The sequence below is a fragment of the Podarcis bocagei genome, assembly GCF_964188305.1.
Source record: "Podarcis bocagei genome assembly, chromosome: 4".
Classification (NCBI taxonomy): domain Eukaryota; kingdom Metazoa; phylum Chordata; class Lepidosauria; order Squamata; family Lacertidae; genus Podarcis; species Podarcis bocagei.
In genome coordinates this window covers 51254275-51278390 of record NC_138128.1, presented here as the reverse complement: position 1 = coordinate 51278390, position 24116 = coordinate 51254275, and the positions used below count along the sequence as shown (strand labels likewise).

The following is a 24116-nucleotide window of genomic DNA, read 5'->3' as shown; positions in this document are numbered from 1 at the left end:
CTCCTTCCCAACAGGTGGCTCTACGTATACCCGGCGTATAAGACGACCCACGACTTTGGGGGTGATTTTTTTGGGTTAAAAAGTCATCTTGCACACTGGAACATACAGTAGCTATGTGTGTGTGTGTGTGTGTGTGTGTGTGTGTATCCTATGTGGTTTCTGAATTGGGCATAACGTTTCTAAGGAACTCTTAAGGCTTCCTTCATTTTCCCATTTCTCACTTTTCAATTTAAAAAGCGCTAATGATTCCTTTGATTGCTTACAGGTTGAAACTATCGGAGACGCCTATATGGTCGCTAGCGGCCTCCCCATTCGCAACGGGAAGAAACATGTTGAGGAAATTGCTACCATGTCTTTGCACTTTCTCAATGCAATCATTTCCTTCAAGATTAGGCACATGCCGAAGGAGAAACTGAGCCTGCGTATTGGTATTCATACAGGTGAAAGGCACTGGTTTCATCTAAGCATGATTTTAAAGCTTTTGCTACATTGTTTGTTAAGTAAGAGTTCTGAGAGTTGCTATGAGACCCCTCCCCCCCCCCCTCAGAGAACTACAAGTCTCAGAGTTCCTTGGAAAGAGGAATTGATTGTTAAACCACTCTGGGAATTGCAGCAATGTGAGAGAATAGGAATATTCTAACAAGTCTCCTCACCCTTAACAAACTGCGGGTCACAGGATTCTTTGGGAGAAGCCACAGCCGAGATGACTTTAAATGTATAGTTCAGTAGAATGCCACTCACAACTATGTTCCAGATTTTGACTCAGGGATAGGAACTAGTAAAACAAATTGAGACTCATAGCTGCACGTAAGATTGCAGTGAAATTACAGGGTCAAATCCTGTGATTGTGCCAATTAAATACTATAACGAAGGGACTATTCATATTCAACTTCAGCTTGTGTGCAGCTCTGTTCCAAGGACTTGGGGGAGGTAGTGACACATTCTAAAAGCAAATGCAAGCACATTGAGACATCAATCATCTTGTCACGTGATATTGCAAACACAAGTGTATATCTTTGGTGCTGAAATATCAAGTATGGCTACAGATTGATGAACCATAAAAATAGGGACGTGCTGAGATAGTTTCTATTATAGTCCTTTGCTATAATGCCAAGTTAAAGCAATAAAGCAACATAATTTGTATAACTGTGTGTGTGTGTGTGTGTGTGTGTGAGAGAGAGAGAGAGAGAGAGAGAGAGAGAGAGAGAGAGAGAGAGAGAGAGAGATCCATTAGGCTTCCTGAAAATGCCTGTAGTCTTGCCAAATGTGGGCTACCAGGATTTGGAGATGTAGTAATAATAAGAATGTGGCTGATGGTTCCCTATCATGTGATGATGAAATATAGACAATATATTCTGAGATATAATTAATTTGAAGGGAATCTGGCACAAGGAGTAAAATTTTCTCAGCATCATTTAAGATTTAATTTTTGAGGTGATTTAAGTCTGGTCACATTCTGCAGAAAAGTCTGACATTAGTACTTCAGAGTAACTCAGTCTACTTGACTACATAAAGGTAAAGGTAAAGGGACCCCTGACCATTAGGTCCAGTCGCAGACGACTCTTGGGTTGCGGCGCTCATCTCGCTTTATTGGCCGAGGGAGCCGGCGTACAGCTTCCGGGTCATGTGGCCAGCATGACTAAGCCGCTTCTGGCGAACCAGAGCAGCTCATGGAAACGCCGTTTACCTTACCGCCGAAGCGGTTCCTATTTATCTACTTGCACTTTGATGTGCTTTCGAACTGCTAGGTTGGCAGGAGCAGGGACTGAGCAACAGGAGCTCACCCCGTTGCGGGGATTTGAAGTCCTAAGCTCTGTAGTTTAACCCACAGCACCACCCGCGTCCCCACTTGACTACATATCCCCCCAAAAAACCCAAAAAAACATGACTGCTCTGTGGGAAGCAGAAAAGACAATTGGTAAATGGGATCACATTGCTGTAAAATCCAAACATTAATTCCTAACACTCAAAAGCATCATTGCATATGAGATTCTGCCTTTCTTTTCTCTGTGGCTGATGCCTTTCCTGGTGCCTGTTCTTCTAGGCCCTGTTGTTGCAGGTGTGGTGGGGATCACAAGGCCACGTTACTGCTTGTTTGGAGACACAGTGAATATGGCTTCAAGGATGGAAAGTACCAGCTTACGTACGTTGCATGTATTTGTTATGAAGTATCAGAAAGGTTGGTGTAAACTCCAAAAGGCAAAAGAACACGTTGTGCTTCAAAAGCCAATGAATTAAAGCTTAGAGCAGGGAGAGAAGCAGAACTTTCAGCAATGTATAATCATGAAGGGATGTCTTCAGGCCAGTTGCTGGGAAGCAACAAGAGAATTACATAACTATTATGCCCTCCTTGTGTGCTTGCCCGAGGCAGGTGGTTGCTCACTATTGGCAATAGTTTAATGGACTATACAGACCTTTGTTCAGACTGAGTAGGAATTTTCTTCCTCTTTTTTTAGAGTATTACAAAGGGAAGAAAAATGAAAAGTTGGTGGTCACATTTCATGTCAAGAACTGTTATCATTCCCATACACCACACTTGCCTCTGAATTGGCAATTGAGACAGTGGTACTCAACACTGGGAGTTGGATTTAGCTTAGGATCTGCTCCCCCTGTTCTACTGCTTTTTAAGCACCATGTCCCATATGTTCCATAGTGGGTAGTCCTTAACAACCAGCTTCCAACCGATGCTCAGCTGTAAGGCCACTGCAGTTTCCTTGTGCCCACCTATTTCTCTTACCTCATAGCCAGGTCCTAACACTGAAAGTGTTAGTTGGTACAAATATAAGCAACTGTCCATATTTGTTTTTACTAGAACATTTTTAGATCTTGTCTTTCCAATATAGGCAATCGATATGCAATATGGTAAATTGTTCTCTCTCTCTTTCTCTTTCTCTCTTTCTCTAGCTCTCCAAATCCATGTCTCTATGATCACAGCAAATGTTCTCCAGATGATTGGAGGTTATGATTTGCAGGAAAGAGGGACCATAAGAATAAAGGTATAGTTCTCATGGAAATAGGGTCCTAGAGCTGGGAAGAACCCAGTGGTGATCTAGTCCAAGCTTCTGCACAAACATGAGGCCACCAGCTTGTACATGTGGAGTTGTACATGTGGAGTTGTACATGTGGAGTTTTCAATGTCATGGGGCCTTGGCCTCAGAATTAGGTGATGGATTGTTAGGCACTTTGACTAGTAACAAATTTAGGTCAATCACTGAACTATTGGGGGGGTCATTTTAAGATGTTGGACAATACTATTTATTTTTAATATGTCCGTAAGCAGCCATTCCTGTGGGTTGGGTTCTAATATACATACAGTGTTCTGGGCCCAGAAAATGCTGTTGCACCCCATGGTTCTGAGTAAGTCTTGACAGCAAGAGCCAGAGCTCCCCACCCCCTAAAAAAGTCAGTCTAAATACGGTATGCATCTATACATATATATTAAGGAATGGAAATCTATGTCATGGACCTGTGCCCTGAGTCTAAATACCTAGCAATCTCCCTGATGTGGATACTGGGAGAAAGGATGGAAAATTCCAAGAATCCACCTTCCCTGTTTTTTTCACACCACCTTTACCTTTTACCTTGAAGGAAATTCATTTTATTTTTCAAAGCACCAACTATTCCTAAGGTGTGTGCAATCATTTAGAGGATTGGTTTTGTTGTGGTTATGTGAGGCAACTTTGCTTTCATGTTATTTCTCTTGGCTGCCAGGGCAAAGGACAGCAAAGAACGTTTTGGCTGAAAGGAAAGGTTGGATTCCATCTGCCCCTACCAGAGTTTGGCAGTGATGTAGAAAGCCGCCCAAAGGGAAATGCTGAGGTAGACATGTAGCTATTAGACCCGGCAAGCAATAACATACATTGGACAATATTAGATAACTCATATGTGATAAGTGCAGCGTTTGCATGGAGAAGGATTAGCGCTTGGGTGTAGGCCGAGCACACCCACCCCAAGGCGCACAAATGGGTGGTAGTTGAATTCATTACTGGTAAAGCACTCCATTGCAGAATCTCCCAGGGTACACTGCTCCCACTACATAGCTAGCCAGGCATTTACTCCCTAGCCTAGTGCCTTGAATGTTGGAGCAACAACATGACCATGTCTCTTCCTGAATGCAAATCCCCTCACTTGACAGGGCACGCGCAAGCAACCTGCAACTTTCCCTGAACCTGGTGCTTTAAGCTCCTCTTTGTCCTTGGAGACAGAGGAGGAGGGGATGGAAGAGACCCTAACGACCCAAGTCTTCTAAGGACTGTCTCTTCCTCCCAATCCTTCCTGCAATTCCTCCTGCACCTAGGACAGCCCCATCGCTTCCTCTTCCCTCAGCCCCAACTCCTGCCTTGCAGGTAGCACAGAACCCCACAAGTCACTGGTCCCTTCTCTTAGATCCTCCTCCAGCTCCTTTGCCTCCTCCACACGCCTTTTGGAATCCTGCCAGCCACTGACATCTACCACTGGGGGAAATAGAGCCATACGAAAGACTGAAATTGCTTTGGTAATTGTTAATTGATTTAACAGCTGGGAATCTTCACAATTTATCCTGTCACAATAAGGCGTCTTCTTATCCTCATCTGCCAGTGGGTATGCAAGTATTCCATTGGTTCTGGCTTTGCCAGCCTGGTACCCCCACAACCGATGATTTGGGCTACAACTCCCATCAGTCATGTTAACATGAGTGTTTTGGCTAGGGCCAATGAGAACTGTAGGCCCAAACTTTTGGAGTTTGCTAAATCTTCTTTAGTCTAACCATCCTTTAGCTTGGCTTTTCTGGGGCCTTATGCTCTGTGAGTTTAGCCTTAACTTTCATAGTTCCTCCTGCTCCTCCCCCCTCCCCTCCTCCCTGGTTCTGGAGATGGAAAAGGTGTGTGTGGGGGGGTGGGGAATCAAATCCCTTAAGCTAGGTTAGCCAATATTGCGTCCCATCAGCTCCGGGCAGCATGTCAAGAACAGATTGTGTGTTTGTGTGTGTGCAGGGGGTGCAGAGCAGGGAGGAGAGAGGGGAAGGCCTGTTGAGTAAGCAGAAATGCTTGTGCCAATGGGACCCTAACTGAGTGCTGAACTGGATACAACCCATATTCTCAGTTTGTGCAAGTACTTAGTTGTGTCAGTTATAGCACTGTAGTATTTTAGAAACTATTTCCAAATAGTTCCTCAGGATACCTAGCCCAAGGCCCAAATACAAATTATATCTTAATAGTGGCTAAATAAGACTTATTTATGGTCATAGTCAACCATCAACAAGATCTTAATTCAGAGAGTGTAGCGCAATGTCAGAGCTGTTACAATGACTAATGGACTGCCTTCTGCACTTTCAAATGGAGTGTGGGAGCTGACAAATGCATTTCAGTCCTGGGGACAAGTGTTTGTAAGAATATTGTTTCTCTACAGTGATAGCCACAGTGAGAATAACAAATGGGATTAATGAACAAACTCTCAAACAGCCCCCCTTTCAATATTATTTATTAAATTAAAATTCCCATTAATTATTTCCACTATACAGGGCTGCCTTCAGATGGCTCAGGAGTTGGATGACTCCATATCCTCCAACACTTCTCAGAAGAAAATAAGGATGTCCTAAGGAAAAGCGGGACATTCCGGTATCAAATCATAAACTGAGACAGCGGGACTGTCCCTGGAAAACAGGGACACTTGGAGGGTCTGCAAAGGTGTAGCTAGTTGGCTATTATGTTTCCCAAAGTTATCAGACACTTTGTTTTATGAACCTGGCCTAGATGTATAGCCTAGATCAACAACTTCGGGGTAAAATTGTAAAAAAAGCTCAGCAACTTCAATCCTAAAACAACTGAGTAAAAATTAGTTAAAACAGTTGAATCAAAGAGTTTCAGCATAACAGAGTTTAACTTTCCCCTATTCATTTTCTCCATATTCCATAAAAGTGTGTGTAGTGTGTATGTTCAAGGTAGAAATATCAGGTTCTGAAGTGAGGAGGAACCTGCATTAAAACATATAATTACTTCTTCTACTATGTCCTGAAATGTGCTTTTTCTCCCATGAACAATACTATCCAATAAAGACAGGCTGTGGTCTGACTATATCCGGGGTGCCTAATCTGTGGCCTTCCAGACATTACTGGACTCCAACTCCCATCAACCCCAATCAGTATGGCCAATGGTCAGGGATGATGGGAGCTATAGCTCAACAAGATCTGGGGTGTCACAAGTTACCCACCTTTCTACTTTATCAGCCTGCTGGGAGCCTGAGGGTTCCTGCCTCTCTCCACCTGGCCCAGGGCAAGGCCTGACAGGCTTCATAAGAACTGCTGCTGCTCATCAAGGACTGGGGTATTTTGGGGAAAGTTTTGTTGGGAGTTTTTGCTGTTATTGATATTAATTTTTTGTATATTTATTTGTATGTGGAAATTGTTCAGTTTGGTTATGTAGTTTTTGATGTGTTTTATTTATTTTTATGACTACTTTGCTATGTTTGTAATGATGTAAATCTTTTCATATTGTAAGCCGCCTTGAGCATTCTATTAACTGTGGAAAGGTGGCATACAAATTATGATGATGCTGTTAGTCTAAGAGACATCCGTTACACAGTGAGAACAGGTGCCAAGGGATCCTCTGATGCTATGTCACAACACAGACATCAGCTAATTCAAATACTTTCTTGGGTTGTGGCTCTCACAGGCTGACAACTTTTAGCCTTCAAGGACATACAGCCATAGCTTGGCATGCAACACCCCCCACACTCATTCACTAAACATGATGCATTCTGTGGCTGCTCCCAAACTGTATGCAATACAGAGGTGCCCCACAAGACGAATGCCTCGCAAGACGGAAAACTCGCTAGACGAAAGAGTTTTCCGTTTTGGAGGTGCTTCGCAAAACGAATCTCCTATGGGCTTGCTTCGCAAGACGAAAATGTCTTGCGAGTTCCTGCGGGTTTCCCCCCCTCCCCCCACTTTTCTAAGCCGCTAAGCCGCTTATCAGCTGATCCGATAAGCCGATAAGCCGCTAAAAGCCGCTAAAAGCCACTAATAGCGCTAATCCGCTAATCCGTCAATGGGCTTGCGTCACAAGACGAAAAAACCACTAGACGAAGAGAATCACAGAACGGATTCTTTTCGTCTTGCGAGGCACCACTGTACAGGCATTCATCATGTGGGTGGATGTTGCGCTTATTCACCTGCAGCAATCTTTGCTAGCCATTGTGAGTTCCTTGATTCTGAAAAATAGATACAGTGGTGCCTTGCAAGACGGAATTAATCCGTTCCGCGAGTCTCTTCGTCTTGTGGTTTTTTCGTCTTGCGAAGCACGGCTATTAGCGGCTTAGCGGCTTTAAGAAAAAGGAAACAAACTCGCAAGAACTCGCAAGACATTTCGTCTTGCAAAGCAAGCCCATAGGGAAATTCGTCTTGCGGAACGACTAAAAAAACGGAAAACTCTTTCGTCTTGCGCATTTTTCGTCTTGCGAGGTACCACTGTATCCAGTTCCAGTACATGGAATCAGAACCGCAGCTCACTTAAGCAGCAAGCAACAGCACACACAGTCTTCCCGCTAACAGATGCTGAGACCTAATTCACGTGACTTTCATTCTAGCAAATTCTCCATTGTTTATGCTTGATGTAACATTCTTGTGCTAAGCCACCATATGGAAAACTGCATGCTGGAATTGCTATGGTATCAAAGAAGTGCTCTAGGGAAAAGAACTGCCCATTGACCAAATAGTGCTGTATTGTTTTTGAGTTTGGTGGAGGTGGAATGCATGCCTGAGCTCCCTTCTAATTCCTGGATCCAGCACAGATTCAATTCCTGGAATAGTCAGGCTAGCTTCTCAGTGAGGTAATGGCCCTCTAAGCATAGGCCATTAAGGTAACAAAGGAAGTGGCTCTGTGCCTGACGACAAATGGTTGGGAGTCCCTTAAGTTGCTGGTAGTTAGAAAGAGAAAGGCCAGAGATGAGAGTTGGTGTGTGAGGTAGAAGCTTGAAGCAAGGCTGCAGAGACAGAGCTATGCCTGATTATTTCTAGAATCCAAGCCTATGGCTATGGGCGAAACAATACCTTCTTGGCATGTTAATGCTGTGAGCCCCTCCTAGGCTCAAGTTGTATTTATGTGCAAATAAACCATATATCATAAAGACACCGCAGTCTCCACTGGCCTTTCTTCTGAAGGAAACCAAACTCTGGAACCCCTGGAATTCACACCACTCAGAGCCTGGGGTGGTGTGTAACAGTATTGTACTTTTTAAAAACATCACCACCATGAGAGTGAAGCCAGCAGTCTTCTGCTAAGAGTGCTCCCAGAATCCCAAGAATGATTTAGCTCCTTAATGCAGACAGCCAGGAAGTGAGGACTTCCTTGTCTTTCGACTAACACTTTGAAGCAAACAGTGGACTTCCTTCTAGCGCTCTCAAACTTCGTTTGAGATACACTTATTTGAACAATGTGCACGCAACTGGTAAAAATCACCATTAGTATTCTCAGCTGCCACAGAAACCAAATGTAAGCCAGGTGAAATTTATTTGTCATGTAAAACAAGGCAGCAGGCAAAGCAAGCATCTCTTCATAGCAGTAAAGGACCATGGGGGTGATCAGCAGCACCTGATGTTGGGTTGAGTATTATAAAAGAACTGCGCGAATTCCAAGAAAGAGGAGTAAATGGCAAAGGATAGCTGCAAAGAAGAGAGAAATAGGAAGAATGTGAGTAATAATAATAATAATAATAATAATAATAATAATAATAATAATAATAATTTATTTGTACCCCGCCCATCTGGCTGTGTTTCCCCAGCCACTCTGGGCGGCTTCCATAGAAACCAAAAATATACTAAAATATCACACATTAAAAACTTCCCTGAACAGGGCTGCCTTAAGATGTCTTCTGAATGTCAGGTAGTTGTTTATCGCTTTGATGGGAGGGTGTTCCACAGGGCGGGCGCCACTACCAAGAAGGCCCTCTGCCTGGTTCCCTGTAGCTTTGCTTCTCGCAATGAGGGAACCGCCAGAAGGCCCTCGGCGCTGGACCTCAGCGTCTGGGCAGAACGATGGGGGTGGAGACGCTCCTTCAGATATACTGGGCCGAGGCCGTTTAGGGCTTTAAAGGTCAGCACCAACACTTTGAATTGTGCTCGGAAACATACTGGGAGCCAATGTAGGTCTTTCAAGACCGGTGTTATGTGGTCTCTGCGGCCTCTCCCAGTCACCAGTCTAGCTGCCACGTTCTGGATTAGTTGTAGTTTCCGGGTCACCTTCAAAGGTAGCTCCACGTAGAGCGCATTGCAGTAATCCAAGCGGGAGATAACCAGAGCATGCACCACTCTGGCGAGGCAGTCCGCAGGCAGATAGGGTCTCAGCCTGCGTACCAGATGGAGCTGGTAAACAGCTGCCCTGGACACAGATTTGACCTGTGCCTCCATGGACAGCTGTGAGTCCAAAATGACTCCCAGGCTGCGCACTTTCAAGGGCACAGTTACCCCATTCAGGACCCGGGAATCCTCCACACCTGCCCGCCTCCTGTCCCCCAAAAATGGTACTTCTGTCTTGTCAGGATTCAACCTCAATCTGTTAGCCGCCATCCAACCTCTAACCGCCTCCAGGCACTCACACAGGACCTTCACTGCCTTCACTGGTTCTGATTTGAAAGAGAGGTAGAGCTGGGTATCATCTGCATACTGATGAACACCCAGCCCAAATCCCGATGATCTCTCCCAGCGGCTTCATGTAGATGTTGAAAAGCATGGGGGAGAGGACAGAACCCTGAGGCACCCCACAAGTGAGAGCCAGGGGTCTGAACACTCATCCCCCACCACCACTTTCTGAACACGGCCCAGGAGGAAGGAGCGGAACCACTGTATGACAGTGCCCCCAGCTCCCAGCCCCTCAAGACGGTCCAGAAGGATGTTATGGTTGATGGTATCAAATGCCACTGAGAGGTCCAGCAGAACTAGGAAACAGCTCTCACCTTTGTCCCTAGCCTGCCGGAGATCATCAACCAGTGCGACCAAGGCAGTTTCAGTCCCATGATGAGGCCTGAATCCCAACTGGAAGGGATCCAAATGGTCCGCTTCTTCCAGGCATGCCTGGAGTTGTTCAGCAACCACTCGCTCAATCACCTTGCCCAAGAATGGTAGTCTCGCTCAGTGGATTTCTGTTACATTGCCCTGTTTGAGATTTTATATAGCCACAGTTTTGACACCATTTAAAAAGGCCCAACCCATATTTATCATTCCATCTTTCCATGGGGATTAAGTTATATGCTGAGTTCAGTTTTATACAGAGCCTTGTGGTGGATATATGCATTGTGGTGGAACTGTTCCAGATGAGGAACATCCTCGAATCTGCCTGGGTTTGCCATCTGCCATGATCAGGAATGTTTTAGTTAGGATGCAGGCTGTGCTGTGCAGTTGTATAGCCCATTCCCCACACAATGCCGGTAAGACCACAAGTGGAGCTGGATGCCCATTAATTTCAATGGGTTTGCTGTGTGTAAAACTCAGTTGAATACCACCCTGTATGTATTAAGCCAAAAAGTTAGTGATTCTGGGTGAATTTGGAACTTTTATTACTTCATATTTTTCTTTTTTTTTTTTATAAAAATTTTTTATTGCGTTTCTTTCCATAGGTGAACAAATTTGTTTGGACAACAATATACAAGAAACATTTTCCATATATATAAAGAAAAACATAGAAAAAAGAAAAGATCATTATGAAATTTTTTCAACATCTTTTTGGACCTCCTCGCATCCTCTCAGCATTGCGTTCATCGTTCTAACCAATTCAGCAATTTATTATCTTATTTCCCAACTTATTATACCTTTGTATTTATTATGTTACCAATTTCAAAAATTTGTAATTTAATTTTAACACTCTTAATAAACATAATATTTTGTTTCTAATTTGTCTCATTTTTTTTTTCCATCAATACTTACTTTATCATTTACTTAAAATAAATTGCAGAAGCATAACGTTTCTTAATCGTGCACAATCTTAACACTCAAACAACTTATAATGTTTTTGCAAATAGTCCTTAAATTTTTTCCAGTCCTCCTCCATTGTTTCTTCGCTCAGATCTCGAATTCTGCCGGTCATTTCTGCCAACTCCATGTAGTCCATCAACTGCGTCTGCCAGTCCTCCAGTGTGGGTAAATCTGGTGTCTTCCAGAACTTTGCGATAAGAATCCTAGCTGCTGTGGTTGCATACATAAACAAGGTTCTGTCCTTCTTTGGCACCTTCCGGTCCACCATGCCCAGAAGAAAGGCCTCTGGTTTCTTAGAAAAGGTATATCTGAATACCTTTTTCAACTCATTATGTATCATTTCCCAGAAGGCCTTTACTTTCGGGCAGGTCCACCAGAGGTGAAAGAATGTCCCTTCTGCCTCCTTACATTTCCAACACTTATTATCAGAAAGATGGTATATTTTAGCCAACTTGACTGGGGTCATGTACCACCGGTATACCATTTTCATAATGTTCTCTTTCAAGGCACTACATGCCGTGAATTTCATGCCGGTGTTCCATAACCTTTCCCAGTCCTCAGACATAATGTTGTGTCCTACATCCTGTGCCCATTTTATCATAGCAGATTTAACTGTCTCATCCTGTGTGTTCCATTTAAGCAGCAAGTCATACATCCTCGAAAGTACCTTAGTCTTTGGTTCTAGTAACTCCGTCTCCAGTTTCGATTTCTCCAACTGGAAACCCACTTTTTTATCCATTTTGAATACCTCTTGAATTTGAGCATAATGTAACCAATCTCGCACCTTACCTTTTAATTTGTCCTGGCTTTGGAGCTTCCAATTGTCTCCAACTCTTTCAATCAATTCCCAATATTTTGGCCAATGGGCCTCCATATTGGGCTTTTTTTTAGAAATCTTGGCTTCCACAGGTGATAACCACCTCGGGGTCTTGTTTTCTAATAAATCCTTATACTTCATCCAAACGGCAAAAATTGATTTTCTGACAATATGGTTTTTGAACAATTTATGAACCTTCGCCTTGTCATACCACAAGTATGCATGCCAACCATACACATTATCAAACCCCTCCAGATCTAGGACATCGGTGTTTTCCAACAGGAACCAATCCTTCAACCAGCAGAAGGCTGCAGCTTCATAGTACAACCTTAAGTCCGGCAGGGCAAACCCCCCTCTTTCTTTTGAGTCGGTTAGTATTTTAAATTTTATTCGGGGCTTTTTGCCCTGCCAGACAAACTTAGAAATATCCTTCTGCCATTTTCCAAAGCATTCCATTCTGTCCACGACCTGAAGGGCTTGAAATAAGAATAGCATTTTTGGCAAAACACACATCTTTATAGCTGCGATTCGGCCTGACAAGGTAAGTTTCAATCTTGACCAGATATCCAAGTCTTTTTTAATTTCCAACCAACATTTTTCATAGTTATCTTTGAAAAGGTTTAAATTTTTGGTGGACAAGTATACCCCCAGGTATTTCACTTTTTTAACCACACTTAGCTCTGTCTCTTTCTGATACCCCTCTATCTCTGTAGGTGTCAAATTTTTGACCAAAACCTTAGTTTTTTGTTTGTTTAGCTTGAATCCCGCCACCCGACCAAACTCCAAAATAAGTTCCAAAACTCTTTTTGTGCTAGATACTGGCTCCTGTACTGTCAAGACTAGGTCATCTGCGAAGGCTTTCAGTTTATATTGTTTCGCTCCGACCTCTATACCTTGCACGAGCTGGTCCTCCCTAATCATATTCAGCAATACCTCCAGAACAGAAATAAATAGCAGAGGGGATAAAGGGCACCCCTGTCGTGTCCCTTTTTCAATTAGAAGTTCATCCGACACCACATTGTTCACTATCAACTTGGCTTTTTGCTCTGAATAAATTGCTTCTAGTCCATTTTCAAACCCCCGTCCCACTCCCATCCCCTTCAGGTTTTTCTTCATAAACATCCAAGAAATGTTGTCAAATGCTTTCTCCGCATCAATAAAAATTAAAGCAGCCCTTGTGTTTCTGATTCGCAACAACTCCAATATATCAATAATATTCCTGGTGTTATCAGACATGTGTCTACCAGGGAGAAAGCCTGCTTGGTCCTTGTGAATTACTTCGTTTAAAACGTTTTTAAGTCTACTTGCTAAAATGTCTGCAAATATTTTGTAATCCACATTCAGGAGTGAGATGGGACGGTAGTTCTTAAGCTGAGTCTTTTCCTTCTCTGACTTGGGAATCAATGTGATGAATGCTTCTTTCCACGTTTCCGGTGCCCTTCTCCCCTCCATAATCTGGTTGCAAACCTCCAACAACGGTTGTATCAAACAATCCTTCAGAGTCTTATAATATTTGGAGGTGAGACCATCTGGGCCTGGAGATTTGCCAAGTTGCATATTTTGGATGGCACCTTCAATTTCCTGTTGAGTTATTTTACTGTTGAGAATTGATCTTTTATCTTGACTTATTTTAGATAGTCCATTTGTCCTCAAGAATTGGTCTATTTCCGATTCTTTCTGAGGCCCCTGTGCATAAAGTTCCTTGAAGTATCTGAGGAAGCACTTTCTTATTTCTTCTGGTTTCTGAACTATTTTTCCTTGAATCTCCAGGTTTGTGACTGTGTTTAGCTTTTGTCTTTTTTTCAATTGCCAAGCTAACAACTTTCCACATTTATTTGCTGATTCAAACGATCTCTGCTTCATTTGTTTAATTTTCCACTCAATCTCTTGATTAATCAATTTCGAATATTGTGCTTGATGGAATTTGATCTCTCTTAGCACCTCTTTTGACTTCGGATTAGTTCTCAGCTTTTTCTCTCCTTCACTTATTTTCTCTAGAATTTTTTCCTTTTTTCCATTCCAAAATTTTTTCTTTATTGTATTCTGTTGTATCAGAAACCCTCTCATTACAGCTTTGCTTGCGTCCCAGATTATTCTTTTCTCCACCGTAGTGTTCAAATTTATTTCAAAGTAGTCCCTTAGCGTTTTTTGGGCCTTCTTAACGATCTCTTGATCTCTTAGCAAGGTGTCATTCATTCTCCATCTGAAGGATCCAGTTGGGAAAAGTCTCAATTCCATTTTTAAGGCATTATGGTCGGAGCAGGTTTTTGGGCAGATTTCCACTTTTCTCGTTTTCGGGGCCAGTCCTCTAGATATCCAAATTTGGTCGATTCGTGTCCATGACAAGTGGGCCTCAGAAAAGAAGGTTCCTTCTTTACCCAAGGGGTTCCTTGTCCTCCAAATGTCAATCAAGTCCATATTGTCTGTCATTTCAAAAAAGGTTTTAGGAAGTCTACCGTCTGTTGTTAAGTTTTGATTTTGGGATTTGTCCATATTTGTAGACACCACCCCATTCATATCTCCCATCACGATAATATTAGAATAGTCCAAATAGTCCATCATTGTCTCATGCAGCTTCTTGTAGAATTCTGATTTTCCATCATTTGGCGCGTAGATTCCTAATATCAAAATCTTTTCCCCTTGTGTTTGGATTTCAATTGCGAGGATTCTTCCATGATCATCTTTAAATAAAAATTTTGGCGACAGGTTCTCCTTTGCATAAATTACAACACCTCTTTTTTTAACTTTGTCTGATGAGATAAATTCTTGGCCAAGTCTTTTATTGATTAATACTTTCCTGTGGAGCCTAGTCACATGTGTTTCTTGCAAACATATTACATCCAATTGTTCTTTTTTTAGGATATGAAATATCCTTCTCCTTTTTTCCGGAGAATTCCCGCCATTTATGTTCCAACTAAGTAGCTGCAGAGACATCCTGTTCTATTTCAAATGTTCTTAAGATGGGGTGTCTTCCTTTTGTTCAGATCCCGAAGGTATAGGCGTTGGCCCACTTCCGGGCGGTGCTGGTGCTGGTAAAACTGGAAGCCAATCCGCTCCTTTTTGGAGATCTTCTCCGTGGTCGTGGAGGAACCTTTGGTTATCTTCAGGTGTTCTTATTTTAACCTTCCTTTCTTTGTAGGTGAAGGATAATCCCTGTGGAAACTCCCACCTATAGGGGATTGCGTTGTGTCTCAGCAATTTTGCTAATTCTGTATAGGTGGCTCTAAGGTCCAGCAGCTGCCTCGGGATATCTCTGTAAATTTCCACTCTTTTGTCTTGTATTTCAATTGCTTTTTTGAAGTGAAGGCCTAGGATCTTGTCTCTCTCTTCCTTTGTTCTTAAAATTATCAAGCAGTCTCTGGATCTGTCTTTCCTTACCAGTCTTCCCAATCTATATGCCGAGACAATCCTAAAATCCGTGTCTTCCTTTAAACCCCAGAACTTCGAGAATTCCTGTGTTAAGTATCCAATCAAGTCTCCTTGCTCGAGTTCTGGAATACCTCTCAATTTGATGTTGCTCTCACGATTTTTCAGTTCCACCATTGACAGATAGACTTGTTGTTCACCCACCTGTTTGTGCAGGGGCCTAACTTCTCCTTTTATTTCTTCAACCTCTTTTTGTAGGACTCCCACTTTCTGAATTGCTTCTCCAGCTAATTCTCGATTTTCCGCTGTTGCTCCTTGCAATTTCTCTATGGCTTGCGTGTGCTGGGAAACTTGGTCAGTCAGTTTTTGGATCGAGGAAGTTGCTTTATCTATCTTCACAGACTGATCGTCCACCTTCTGATTTAAACTTGATAGTTGCTCCAATATTTGTTTTAATAGTGTGTCTGACCCACCTGCTGCCATATCTTCCTCAGTGGACTTCTCAGTTATTTCCCCTTGTTCTCTATGAGACACCAGTACCGCTGGAACCGACGAACGGCGTCCTTGGGTCAATGTTGTTTGTACAAATTGTGCTGGTCTTCTTTCCTTTTCCTTTTCTTTTTCCTTAGCCTCTTTAGTTTCCTTTGCTTTAGACGCTCTTGTTCTCCCTGCACCACTCATTACACATCTGTCAATGTTCAAGGTCAAATTGTCTATTGTTCCATGGGAAAGACAGATTCAGGAGTAAACAGCCAGTGAGATGGAATTCAAAACAAAAGTCAGTTCCCAGGATTTTGTAATCCGAAAGCCCTGTAGGGGGAGTGCCACCCGATTTCAAAGACAAGGAAGGAAGTAATCCGCCATTAAAGTTCCAAATTGTTTCAAAACAGTAAATTCGTTAATCCAAAGTCCCTTCATAAATTCAAGATCTCCCAAAGCACCTTTTATAAATCGACAAAGTTTCACGAAAGGTGCTTGTAACAGTATCCCAATCAGTCTTTTCTGCTCAAATGTAACAATTACTTTCTAGCACAGTTTGCAACTGTTTCCGCAGTTTGACACAGTCTCTCTCTCTGGCAGCCCGACAATCTGGCTCTTTAAAAATACAGCCCAAAGAAGAAAAAAGATAGGAGGAAAGTCACCATCTGCTGCTTCTTTTAATCAATGTCCGTTTCCACCTTCAGCTCAATAAAATAAGCAAATTTTATGGCACGAAAAAGTTTAAGCTTCCCAAAGTCCCGTTTCAAATGCTTCCGTTTCTAAAAGCTTTGCTTTGATCTTGTCAGCAATGTCGGAAGACGGACTTCCCTTTTCTCGTCTCCCGCTTTCAGCCAAATTAACCGAATTTCTTTGCCAAATTTTAAACCCCTTTACTCACGGGTATGTTGCTTGCAGTTTAGCGTTGATTTTAGGAAGAAGGATCAGCGCTCATCTGTAACAGCCGCGCGGCTTCGCATCCGCGGAAAGAGCGATGAACTCACAGCACCGCTACCCCTCCTTCACTCCGGGTCTCCTTACGGGGTCCCTTCTGTGCTTTCGGAGCAGCTTCTGGTGCCCGCCGAGTCCCACGGCCACGGGCTCACTCTACCCATGGTTTATCTTGATGGGTCGTCGCTATGCCGCAGCGAACGACCCTTTTCCGCTGAGCCCCTCTTCAGAGCCCGAAGAGGACCGCCATTACAGTTTCGCGCCGCCCCCGGAAGTCCTATTACTTCATATTTTTCTTGCTGTCACCTTTTTTTACATCAAGGGCCGCAGTCCCATGGGGGAGGGGAGGAGCACATTTCAGGGCCTTTGCGCCGGTGATGAGTGGAGCCAAAACCAAAAGCAGGCGGAGCAATATATGTGATTCTTATCATTGTCTAGCAGGCTACATTCCAGTCATGCAAAAATTAGACACCTCTCTCCATCCTCCAGACAGGCAAGAAAGAAAGAGGCATTATCCATACCCTCCAACATGTTGAGAATGAAAAGTGGGGTGTGCATGTCCCCTGATATGCTTCTGTGTGAGTCTTGTGACCTGTGTGAGAGCGCGGAGGCAAAAAAAACCTGAGCACTTTGGGGTTCTGTGCTTTCACGTGAGGTCCCGATCTCACATTTTTTTGGGACTCTGTGATCTTGTGAGAGAGCATGGCACCCAAAAACGGGATGTCCCAATTTAATTGGGGCAGTTGAGAGGTATGCATTATCACAGTTCAAGGACACATTCCAGTTAGGGAAAAACACTTGCAAAGGATGTGCAGCAGGGCCGGGGGGTTGTGGCCTTCGGACAGTTTTAAGGGCCAGATAAGGCTGCCTAGTAGTGGCCCGTGAAATATGTGGCTTGGTGAGGGGAAAGGGCCTATGAAGTCCCAATTATCAAATAAGGGGCCGGGGGGAGCTGCATTTGGCCCCCAGGCCTAAGGTCCCCCACCACTGTTGGAATTTATTGTTTTTATATTAGCTTTTTCTACATTTATGATGTTTACATTTATGGTGTTTATAAGCTACCTTGATTTATCTTTTTATAATTTTATTTCTGAATTTCAAAAGTTTAGAAATTGATACATACTTTCCTGATTCATATTCATTTCACATTCTACTTCCCCACCAGCCCTCCATGGTGTCCCTCATAATTTCTGATATTGATTTACATTGATTTCCTTGTTTATCATAAACAAGAACATGGCAGCAAATTCTGTCCAGGAAAGCAATTAATCTAATACTATTATAGTTCTGACATCCTTCAACTATAATAAAGTTTATTATACGGCATTTTCATTAATGCTGATAAATTTCCATTGACTAACATGTTAGATAGTTTAATATTTGTAATTTTTACCTGAAAAGTTGTAATTCCTGGTTAATCCTTTATCTGTGAGAAATAAGAAAAGTTAGAATGCTCACAGGAAATGACCTACTGTATAAGTAAAAAGATAAATCAATGCAATAATGTGATGAACATTACACTGCCACTAACTACATGCTAAAGTAATGATCCATTCAGCAAGGTGGAATAGCTTGATTTTATTACTTCCTTATGTCCTTTAAAATGTTTATATCTTGCATTATCCTTTAATCTACAGTGGTACCTCGGGTTAAGTACTTAATTCGTTCCGGAGGTCCGTTTTTAACCTGAAACTGTTCTTAACCTGAAGCACCACTTTAGCTAATGGGGCCTCCTGCTGCCGCCGGAGCACGATTTCTGTTCTCATCCTGAAGCAAAGTTCTTAACCTGAGGTACTATTTCTGGGTTGGTGGAGTCTGTAACCTGAAGTGTATGTAACCTGATGCGTATGTAACCCGAGGTACCACTGTATCGGTGTCTGAAAGTGGGCCCTCCAAACAGGCCCCTTACCTGTGGACATGTTCTCTTATTTTTATGTTAAAATAATAAAGTGATCTGGAATAGGGTCTAAACTCAAGGCCATTTCAGCTCAACAAAACACTGGGCAATGCAAAACTATAAATAGAAAGTGTGCCCTGCAACATGTGTAGGTTCCCTCAAAACTTGGAGACTACAAAGTCTTGAGGCACACCAGTAGTTACGGAAATATCAGAGTTAGCCTCCACCCTTACTGTTGCTGAAAGGACCACAACTCAGAGGTAAAGCATCTGTTTTGAATGCCAAAGGTCCCATGTCCAATCTCCAGCATCTCCAAGTAGAACTCAGAGACCTGCTGTCAGTTAGTGTAGACAGTTATGAGTTAGATGGACCAGTGCTCTGACACAGGTATAAGGAGCTACTGTACCTATGTTGTTATATGTTCCATGCACCTCATATGGCTGCTTTGGAACACCCTTCTTTGTAAATGACTCTACTGAATTTCTTCTGGACTGATTAATGAGACAAAGAAAGCTACAAATCCCCAGTCCACCCCTGATTAATATATATTTGCTTTTGGCTTGGCAAGGGAGTAATGCTTAGTGGAAGGGGACAAACTTCATTTGGAGCAGGACTCCTAAGAGTTCTGGGTCCAACCAGTGGCGTAGCAAAGTCAGATGGTACCCGGCGCGGAAAATGTCACACCCACACCCACATTGAAATCTAGTTGGACTCCCAAGAGACTGCAATCTACTCACAGTATAAAAAGACTGGCTGTGATCTACCCATTGTCATTGGCAGGAGTTGTTCAGCTTTTTTAAGGGAAGGATTGAGCAAAGTTGTCGAGCTTTTTCTAGGGGAGGATTGGCCAAAGTTGTTGAACATCTTTTGGGGAGGGTTGACAAAAGTTGTTGAGCTTTCTGTGGGGTTACAGGGTTTGGGTCCTGAGTTGAGGGAGCTTCTATCCTTCCCTCCAACCTCCGCTTGTTTGCTCCTTCCTATCATCTCCCTGCCTGCCTCCTCCAACAGCCCAGGAGCGCAAGGCTCTCAAAACAGCACAGCAGTGCAGCTCTCCTCCTTCCCCCGACAGCTCGTGGTAGGCAGGAGTCATGGGTAGGCGACGTGTAGAATGTCACCCCCCCCTCAGTGATGACACCCGGGGCGAGGCAGACCGCCCCCACCTTGCTCCGCCCGGGTCCAACTTAAAAAGTGTTGATATTTCATCCCCATATTTGAAGAATTTCCCTAGTAATACAGTGGTGCCCCGCAAGACGAATGCCTCGCAAGACGGAAAACTCGCTAGATGAAAGAGTTTTCCGTTTTGGAGGTGCTTCGCAAAACAAATTTCCTATGGGCTTGCTTTGCAAGACGACAATGTCTTGCGAGTTCCTGCAGGTTTTTTTTCCTCCCCCCTTTTTCTAAGCCACTAAGCCGCTTATCAGCTGATCCAATCAGCAGATAAGCCGCTAAAAGCCGCTAATAGCGCTAATCCGCTAATCCGTCAATGGGCTTGCTTCGCAAGATGAAAAAACCGCTAGACGAAGAGAATCACAGAACGGGTTCTTTTCGTCTTGCGAGGCACCACTGTAGATGTACCGTAATCAGAGATTAGGAGGATATTGGAAACCAGCCCACACCAGTTAATCTGAAACACCTGCATCAGAAATCAAACCCAGTAAGTTATTGCATTCTTTCCTACTGAAGAGGTTGATTAATTATCCTACTTTTTCATCAAAGGGCAGCATTAATCCTCCCCTTTGCAGGTAGAGAATAAACTGTTTTGCAATGTAGCACCCAAATTATAAATCAAAATATCCTGCTGCACTTACTGTTCACAGTGAGTTCGGCCATTAACACACCACCTGTTGGCTCCATTCGTTGCCTCCGATTTGTGCATAACTTAAAAGGAACAAAGAAAATGATTTGCTTGATCAATATTTATTTCTAAAATATTTCATTTATATCCTGCCTTTCATCAAATCGATCCTGGGGCATAAATAAAATAGTCATTGAAATCACAACCTCAAACTCAGTTAAAATATAAATTATAAAAATATAAAAATAAAATAAAATAACATATAAAACCCACCATTACAAAATACAACAGCAGACTACACCCAGATATGTTAGTCCCAAAGAATAAAAGGTAGACAATGTGTATGTCCATAGAACTGAACACATACTTAACAAAGGAACATTTTTTCTTCCTCTAAACCTGATAAACCTTATCAGTGTGTTAGCATCTTTGTGGCTCTCTAGGCATAGGGGAACGGTAACCCTAGGCTTATTTATTCAGAAGTAACAGAGCAATCCCAACTCCAGTGAGGCAGCAGTGGGGTGGGGTGGAGCAGCATGGCCAGGGCTGCATCCGAAGTCCTGCTGCCCATATCAGCAAGGCTGGAAAGTGCAGAGAGTTGCAAAACCCAGCTCTGTGCTATTGTTTTATGTTATGCAGCCTGAACCGTGCCCAATGCCTTCAAATGAAGACAGCAAGGGTGGCCTGGGGTCAAAGGGTTCAAGGGCCAGCTTATTTTCCACTCCCAAACCTATTTGCAGCTTTTTGTAGGCTATTGCCGATGGGAGTCCCACAGATGGTACTTCCACCTGCCTACACTTTCAGTAGATGGAACTGGGAGTTCCATGCCAGCATGATGTCGGCATCATACCATGGGCTGAGGCCAGTAGAGCTGTTTTGGGCAGGACAGAGGAAGACCTCTCAACCAGTCCCTTGCTAGTGCAGCAGATCAGGGGGTTGGAATTGCGGTCCAAGCCCCATGGTGTTCCATAGAGCTCACTTCCAGGAAAATGTACAGAGGTTTTCAGCCTAAATCACAAGTTCTTGGAGACAGAAGCAAGAGTCACCACAGGGCTAAGGGTGGGATCTCCAGACCAGCAGTCTCATTTGCCTCATTTCATTTCAGTTTTGTCAAAAAAGATCAAGGGTAACTGGTCAAAACAGGGTTTAAACATGCAGCGCTGAGGGGGACATATAACTCAAGTTGAAGGTGAATAGTTCCTAAGAACAAAGCACTGCAGAGTACTTAATGGAACATCAGAGGATTTCTCCCTGCATGGTTTATTCAAATTCACTGTAATCAAAGAAAATAGCATCCAATTATATTTTCTGGCCTGAGATAAACTGGTGATTTCTGGGCAATGTGTGGTGTCTTCATTCAGTTTCCACTGTCACGTGGTTTAACACTGAAGGCAGCCCTGTTTAGGGAAGTTTTTAATGTTTGATGTTTTATCACCCAGCCACATGGGCGGGGTATAAATAATAAGTTGTTATTATTATTACATGTTTCATGCTCTAAATTCTCCCAAAGATGTGCTGCAACATGACATCAGTTTTCCAGCAGGTTAGCCAGCTGCCAGGTGGCAGCGATAGCAATCAGACAAGATTTGGATGTTCTGCTTTTGTTTCAAGTTGACCCAAAATCAAGAATCAAAGAAAACTGTTGGCAGTTACAGAAGTTTCTTTCAGCTACCCAAAATCAAAAAGGTGTGTGCTGATTATCTGCTATTTAGCTACATGTATCCATGGGTATATGGAGGAATGAAGTTGCATATGCAGATATCATAATGGCCAGGTATCTGTGGTGCCCCCGCACAACACCAGTGTTTGCCACCCCCCGCCTTTTGCCTTCCACTCTACATCATAGTTGCAGTGCCCAGTGTTACTGAACTGGTCATGCTCCCCCAAATCCACCTCTGAGAGGAGCCCTGGGTAGGTCTGGAAGCTAGAAACAATTTATCCACAAACAAACATTGTCCCGTGTGTTGCTCTAGCTCCTCCTAGTGAGAAGAACCATAGTTTTCTAATTTCCATTTATTGCAGTTGTCTTCCTCTAAGGCAGAGATATAGAACTTATGGACGTCCAGATATTGCTAGACGGTAATTCCCATAATCCCTGAGTACTGGCAGTACTGGCTGGGGCCGACGGGAGCTGGATGACCGTAGGGTTAGATTCAACGAAACTGATGTGCTAGCAGGACAATGAATCCTCTCTTTGGGGAGAACCCCAGAAGAGCATTGCACTGGGCAAACAAAAATGCTTGTGCTATTAGAATGATCATAGTAGTGCAATGTTGAATTCCTCCCAAAGGTTCTAAACCCCTGCCCTAAGGAGACCGGGGAAGCATGGTGATGTCTACTCTATATTACCTTTCCAATAACACTGTGAAGTGGGCTAGGCTGAGAGACAGTGACTGTTTGGCCCATGGACCTTTAAGGCAGAGCAGGGGTTGGAACCACGGGATTGTGCCAAAATTTGCAGTCTACCCAATCCAGCAAAGTCTTAAGTTGTTTCTTGTAACAAAATGAGAAATGTATTCTTTTTCTTTTTCAAAAGGTTCAATCAAAATTCCTTATCACTGCTTTGATAGGCCCTTGGGAATGTGCAGGTTTTTTTTTTTTTTTTGCAGGCTAGACTCCATTCTTAATTGCTACAAACAAAAAACTTACCACAGGGCACGATAACTTCTCACTGTCACATACATGCGTCTCACAGTGCAGCCACACCTTGGAGAGTTTGGGAATATTCCGGAAACGAAATGCATTAAACTGGAAGGTCGCACGGCTGTCTTTCCCATTTTCATGCACTATGATGGTGTCATCTGTGGGGCACCTGAGCCACATGATAACAGGCACTCTTAGAAGGAGAAGAACAATAAGGCACTCCTTTTCTTCTCTTATCTCTAATACTATCACTGTATTTATTGCGGCTATTGCAAGAACATAGCATGGTTTCTGTGACAAACTGAGCACCTCTGAATGTTAGATTCAGTTGTGTAAAAAGAAGCTGTGATTGGACAAAAATGAGAGAGTGAAATGTCTGTCCTATATATTTCTGGTTGACTGAAAACAGTAGTAATGTTGCAGAGAACAGGGGTAGCCAAAATAGTGTCCTTGTCCTATAAATGTTGTTGGTCTGCAACTCCCATCATCTTTGACCAATGTCTGTGTCGGTTGGGGCTGATGGGAATGGTAGTCCAACATCTGGAGAGCATCAACTTGGCCACCACTTGGTGTAAAAAAACCACCACTACATGAAGTGAAACCTTGGATCAAAACCCCTAATGATTTGCTCAAACCACATCATATACTGATCTCACAGGCAAACACTATATCACATGTACTATTATCTATATATTACATGCCCTTCACCCTAAGGTCCAAGCGTGGGTTACAACATTAAAGCACAATACAGTGGTGCCCCGCAAGACGAATGCCTCGCAAGACGAAAAACTCGCTAGACGAAAGAGTTTTCCGTTTTTTGAGTTGTTCCGCAAGACAAATTTCCCTATGGGCTTGCTTCGCAAGACAAAACGTCTTGCGAGTTCTTGCGAGTTTGTTTCCTTTTTCTTAAAGCCGCTAAGCCGTTAATAGCCGCTAAGCCGTTAATAGCCGCTAAGCCGCTAAGCCGCTAATAGCCGCTAAGCCGCTAATAGCCGTGCTTTGCAAGACGAAAAAACCGCAAGACGAAGAGACTCGTGGAACGGATTAATTTCGTCTTGCGAGGCACCACTGTATTTTTATTTTTTAAAAAACAACCTACAATGATAACAATAAGGTGGGTCCTAAAAACATGCATCTCAAATGTCAAAAGTCAGAGGTATGTCTTCAGCATTCTCCAGAAACTGGATAATAAAGCTGCCAGCTGTGCCCCTGTGAGGAAGAAGTTCCA

At 43.2% G+C, this 24116-nt stretch overlaps 2 protein-coding genes across 4 annotated transcripts in view; one reads left to right on the top strand and one right to left on the bottom strand.

Moving 5' to 3' along the window:
- LOC308584597 (guanylate cyclase 2G-like) overlaps positions 1–6761 on the top strand; it is a 37421-nt gene extending 30660 nt beyond the window's left edge. For 2 of the 3 annotated variants that reach the window (XM_081189357.1, XM_081189355.1), the window contains 5 exons: positions 266–440; positions 2045–2143; positions 2905–2996; positions 3712–3819; positions 6035–6761. In XM_081189357.1, coding sequence (XP_081045483.1) covers positions 266–440; positions 2045–2143; positions 2905–2996; positions 3712–3819; positions 6035–6262 — 702 coding nt within the window. In that variant the 3' untranslated portion in view covers positions 6263–6761. Of the gene's footprint in view, positions 1–265; positions 441–2044; positions 2144–2904; positions 2997–3711; positions 3820–5500 lie in introns of all 3 variants that reach the window. The other variant, XM_081189356.1, reaches the window with a different exon arrangement.
- Positions 6762–8469: 1708 nt separating this feature from the next.
- TECTB (tectorin beta) overlaps positions 8470–24116 on the bottom strand; it is a 49445-nt gene continuing 33798 nt past the window's right edge. Inside the window, exons 9-12 of the mRNA XM_081189431.1 lie at positions 22895–23057; positions 20259–20328; positions 17947–17979; positions 8470–8638 (exon numbers count right to left, since the gene is read on the bottom strand). Coding sequence (XP_081045557.1) covers positions 8586–8638; positions 17947–17979; positions 20259–20328; positions 22895–23057 — 319 coding nt within the window. The 3' untranslated portion in view covers positions 8470–8585. The remainder of the gene's footprint in view (positions 8639–17946; positions 17980–20258; positions 20329–22894; positions 23058–24116) is intronic.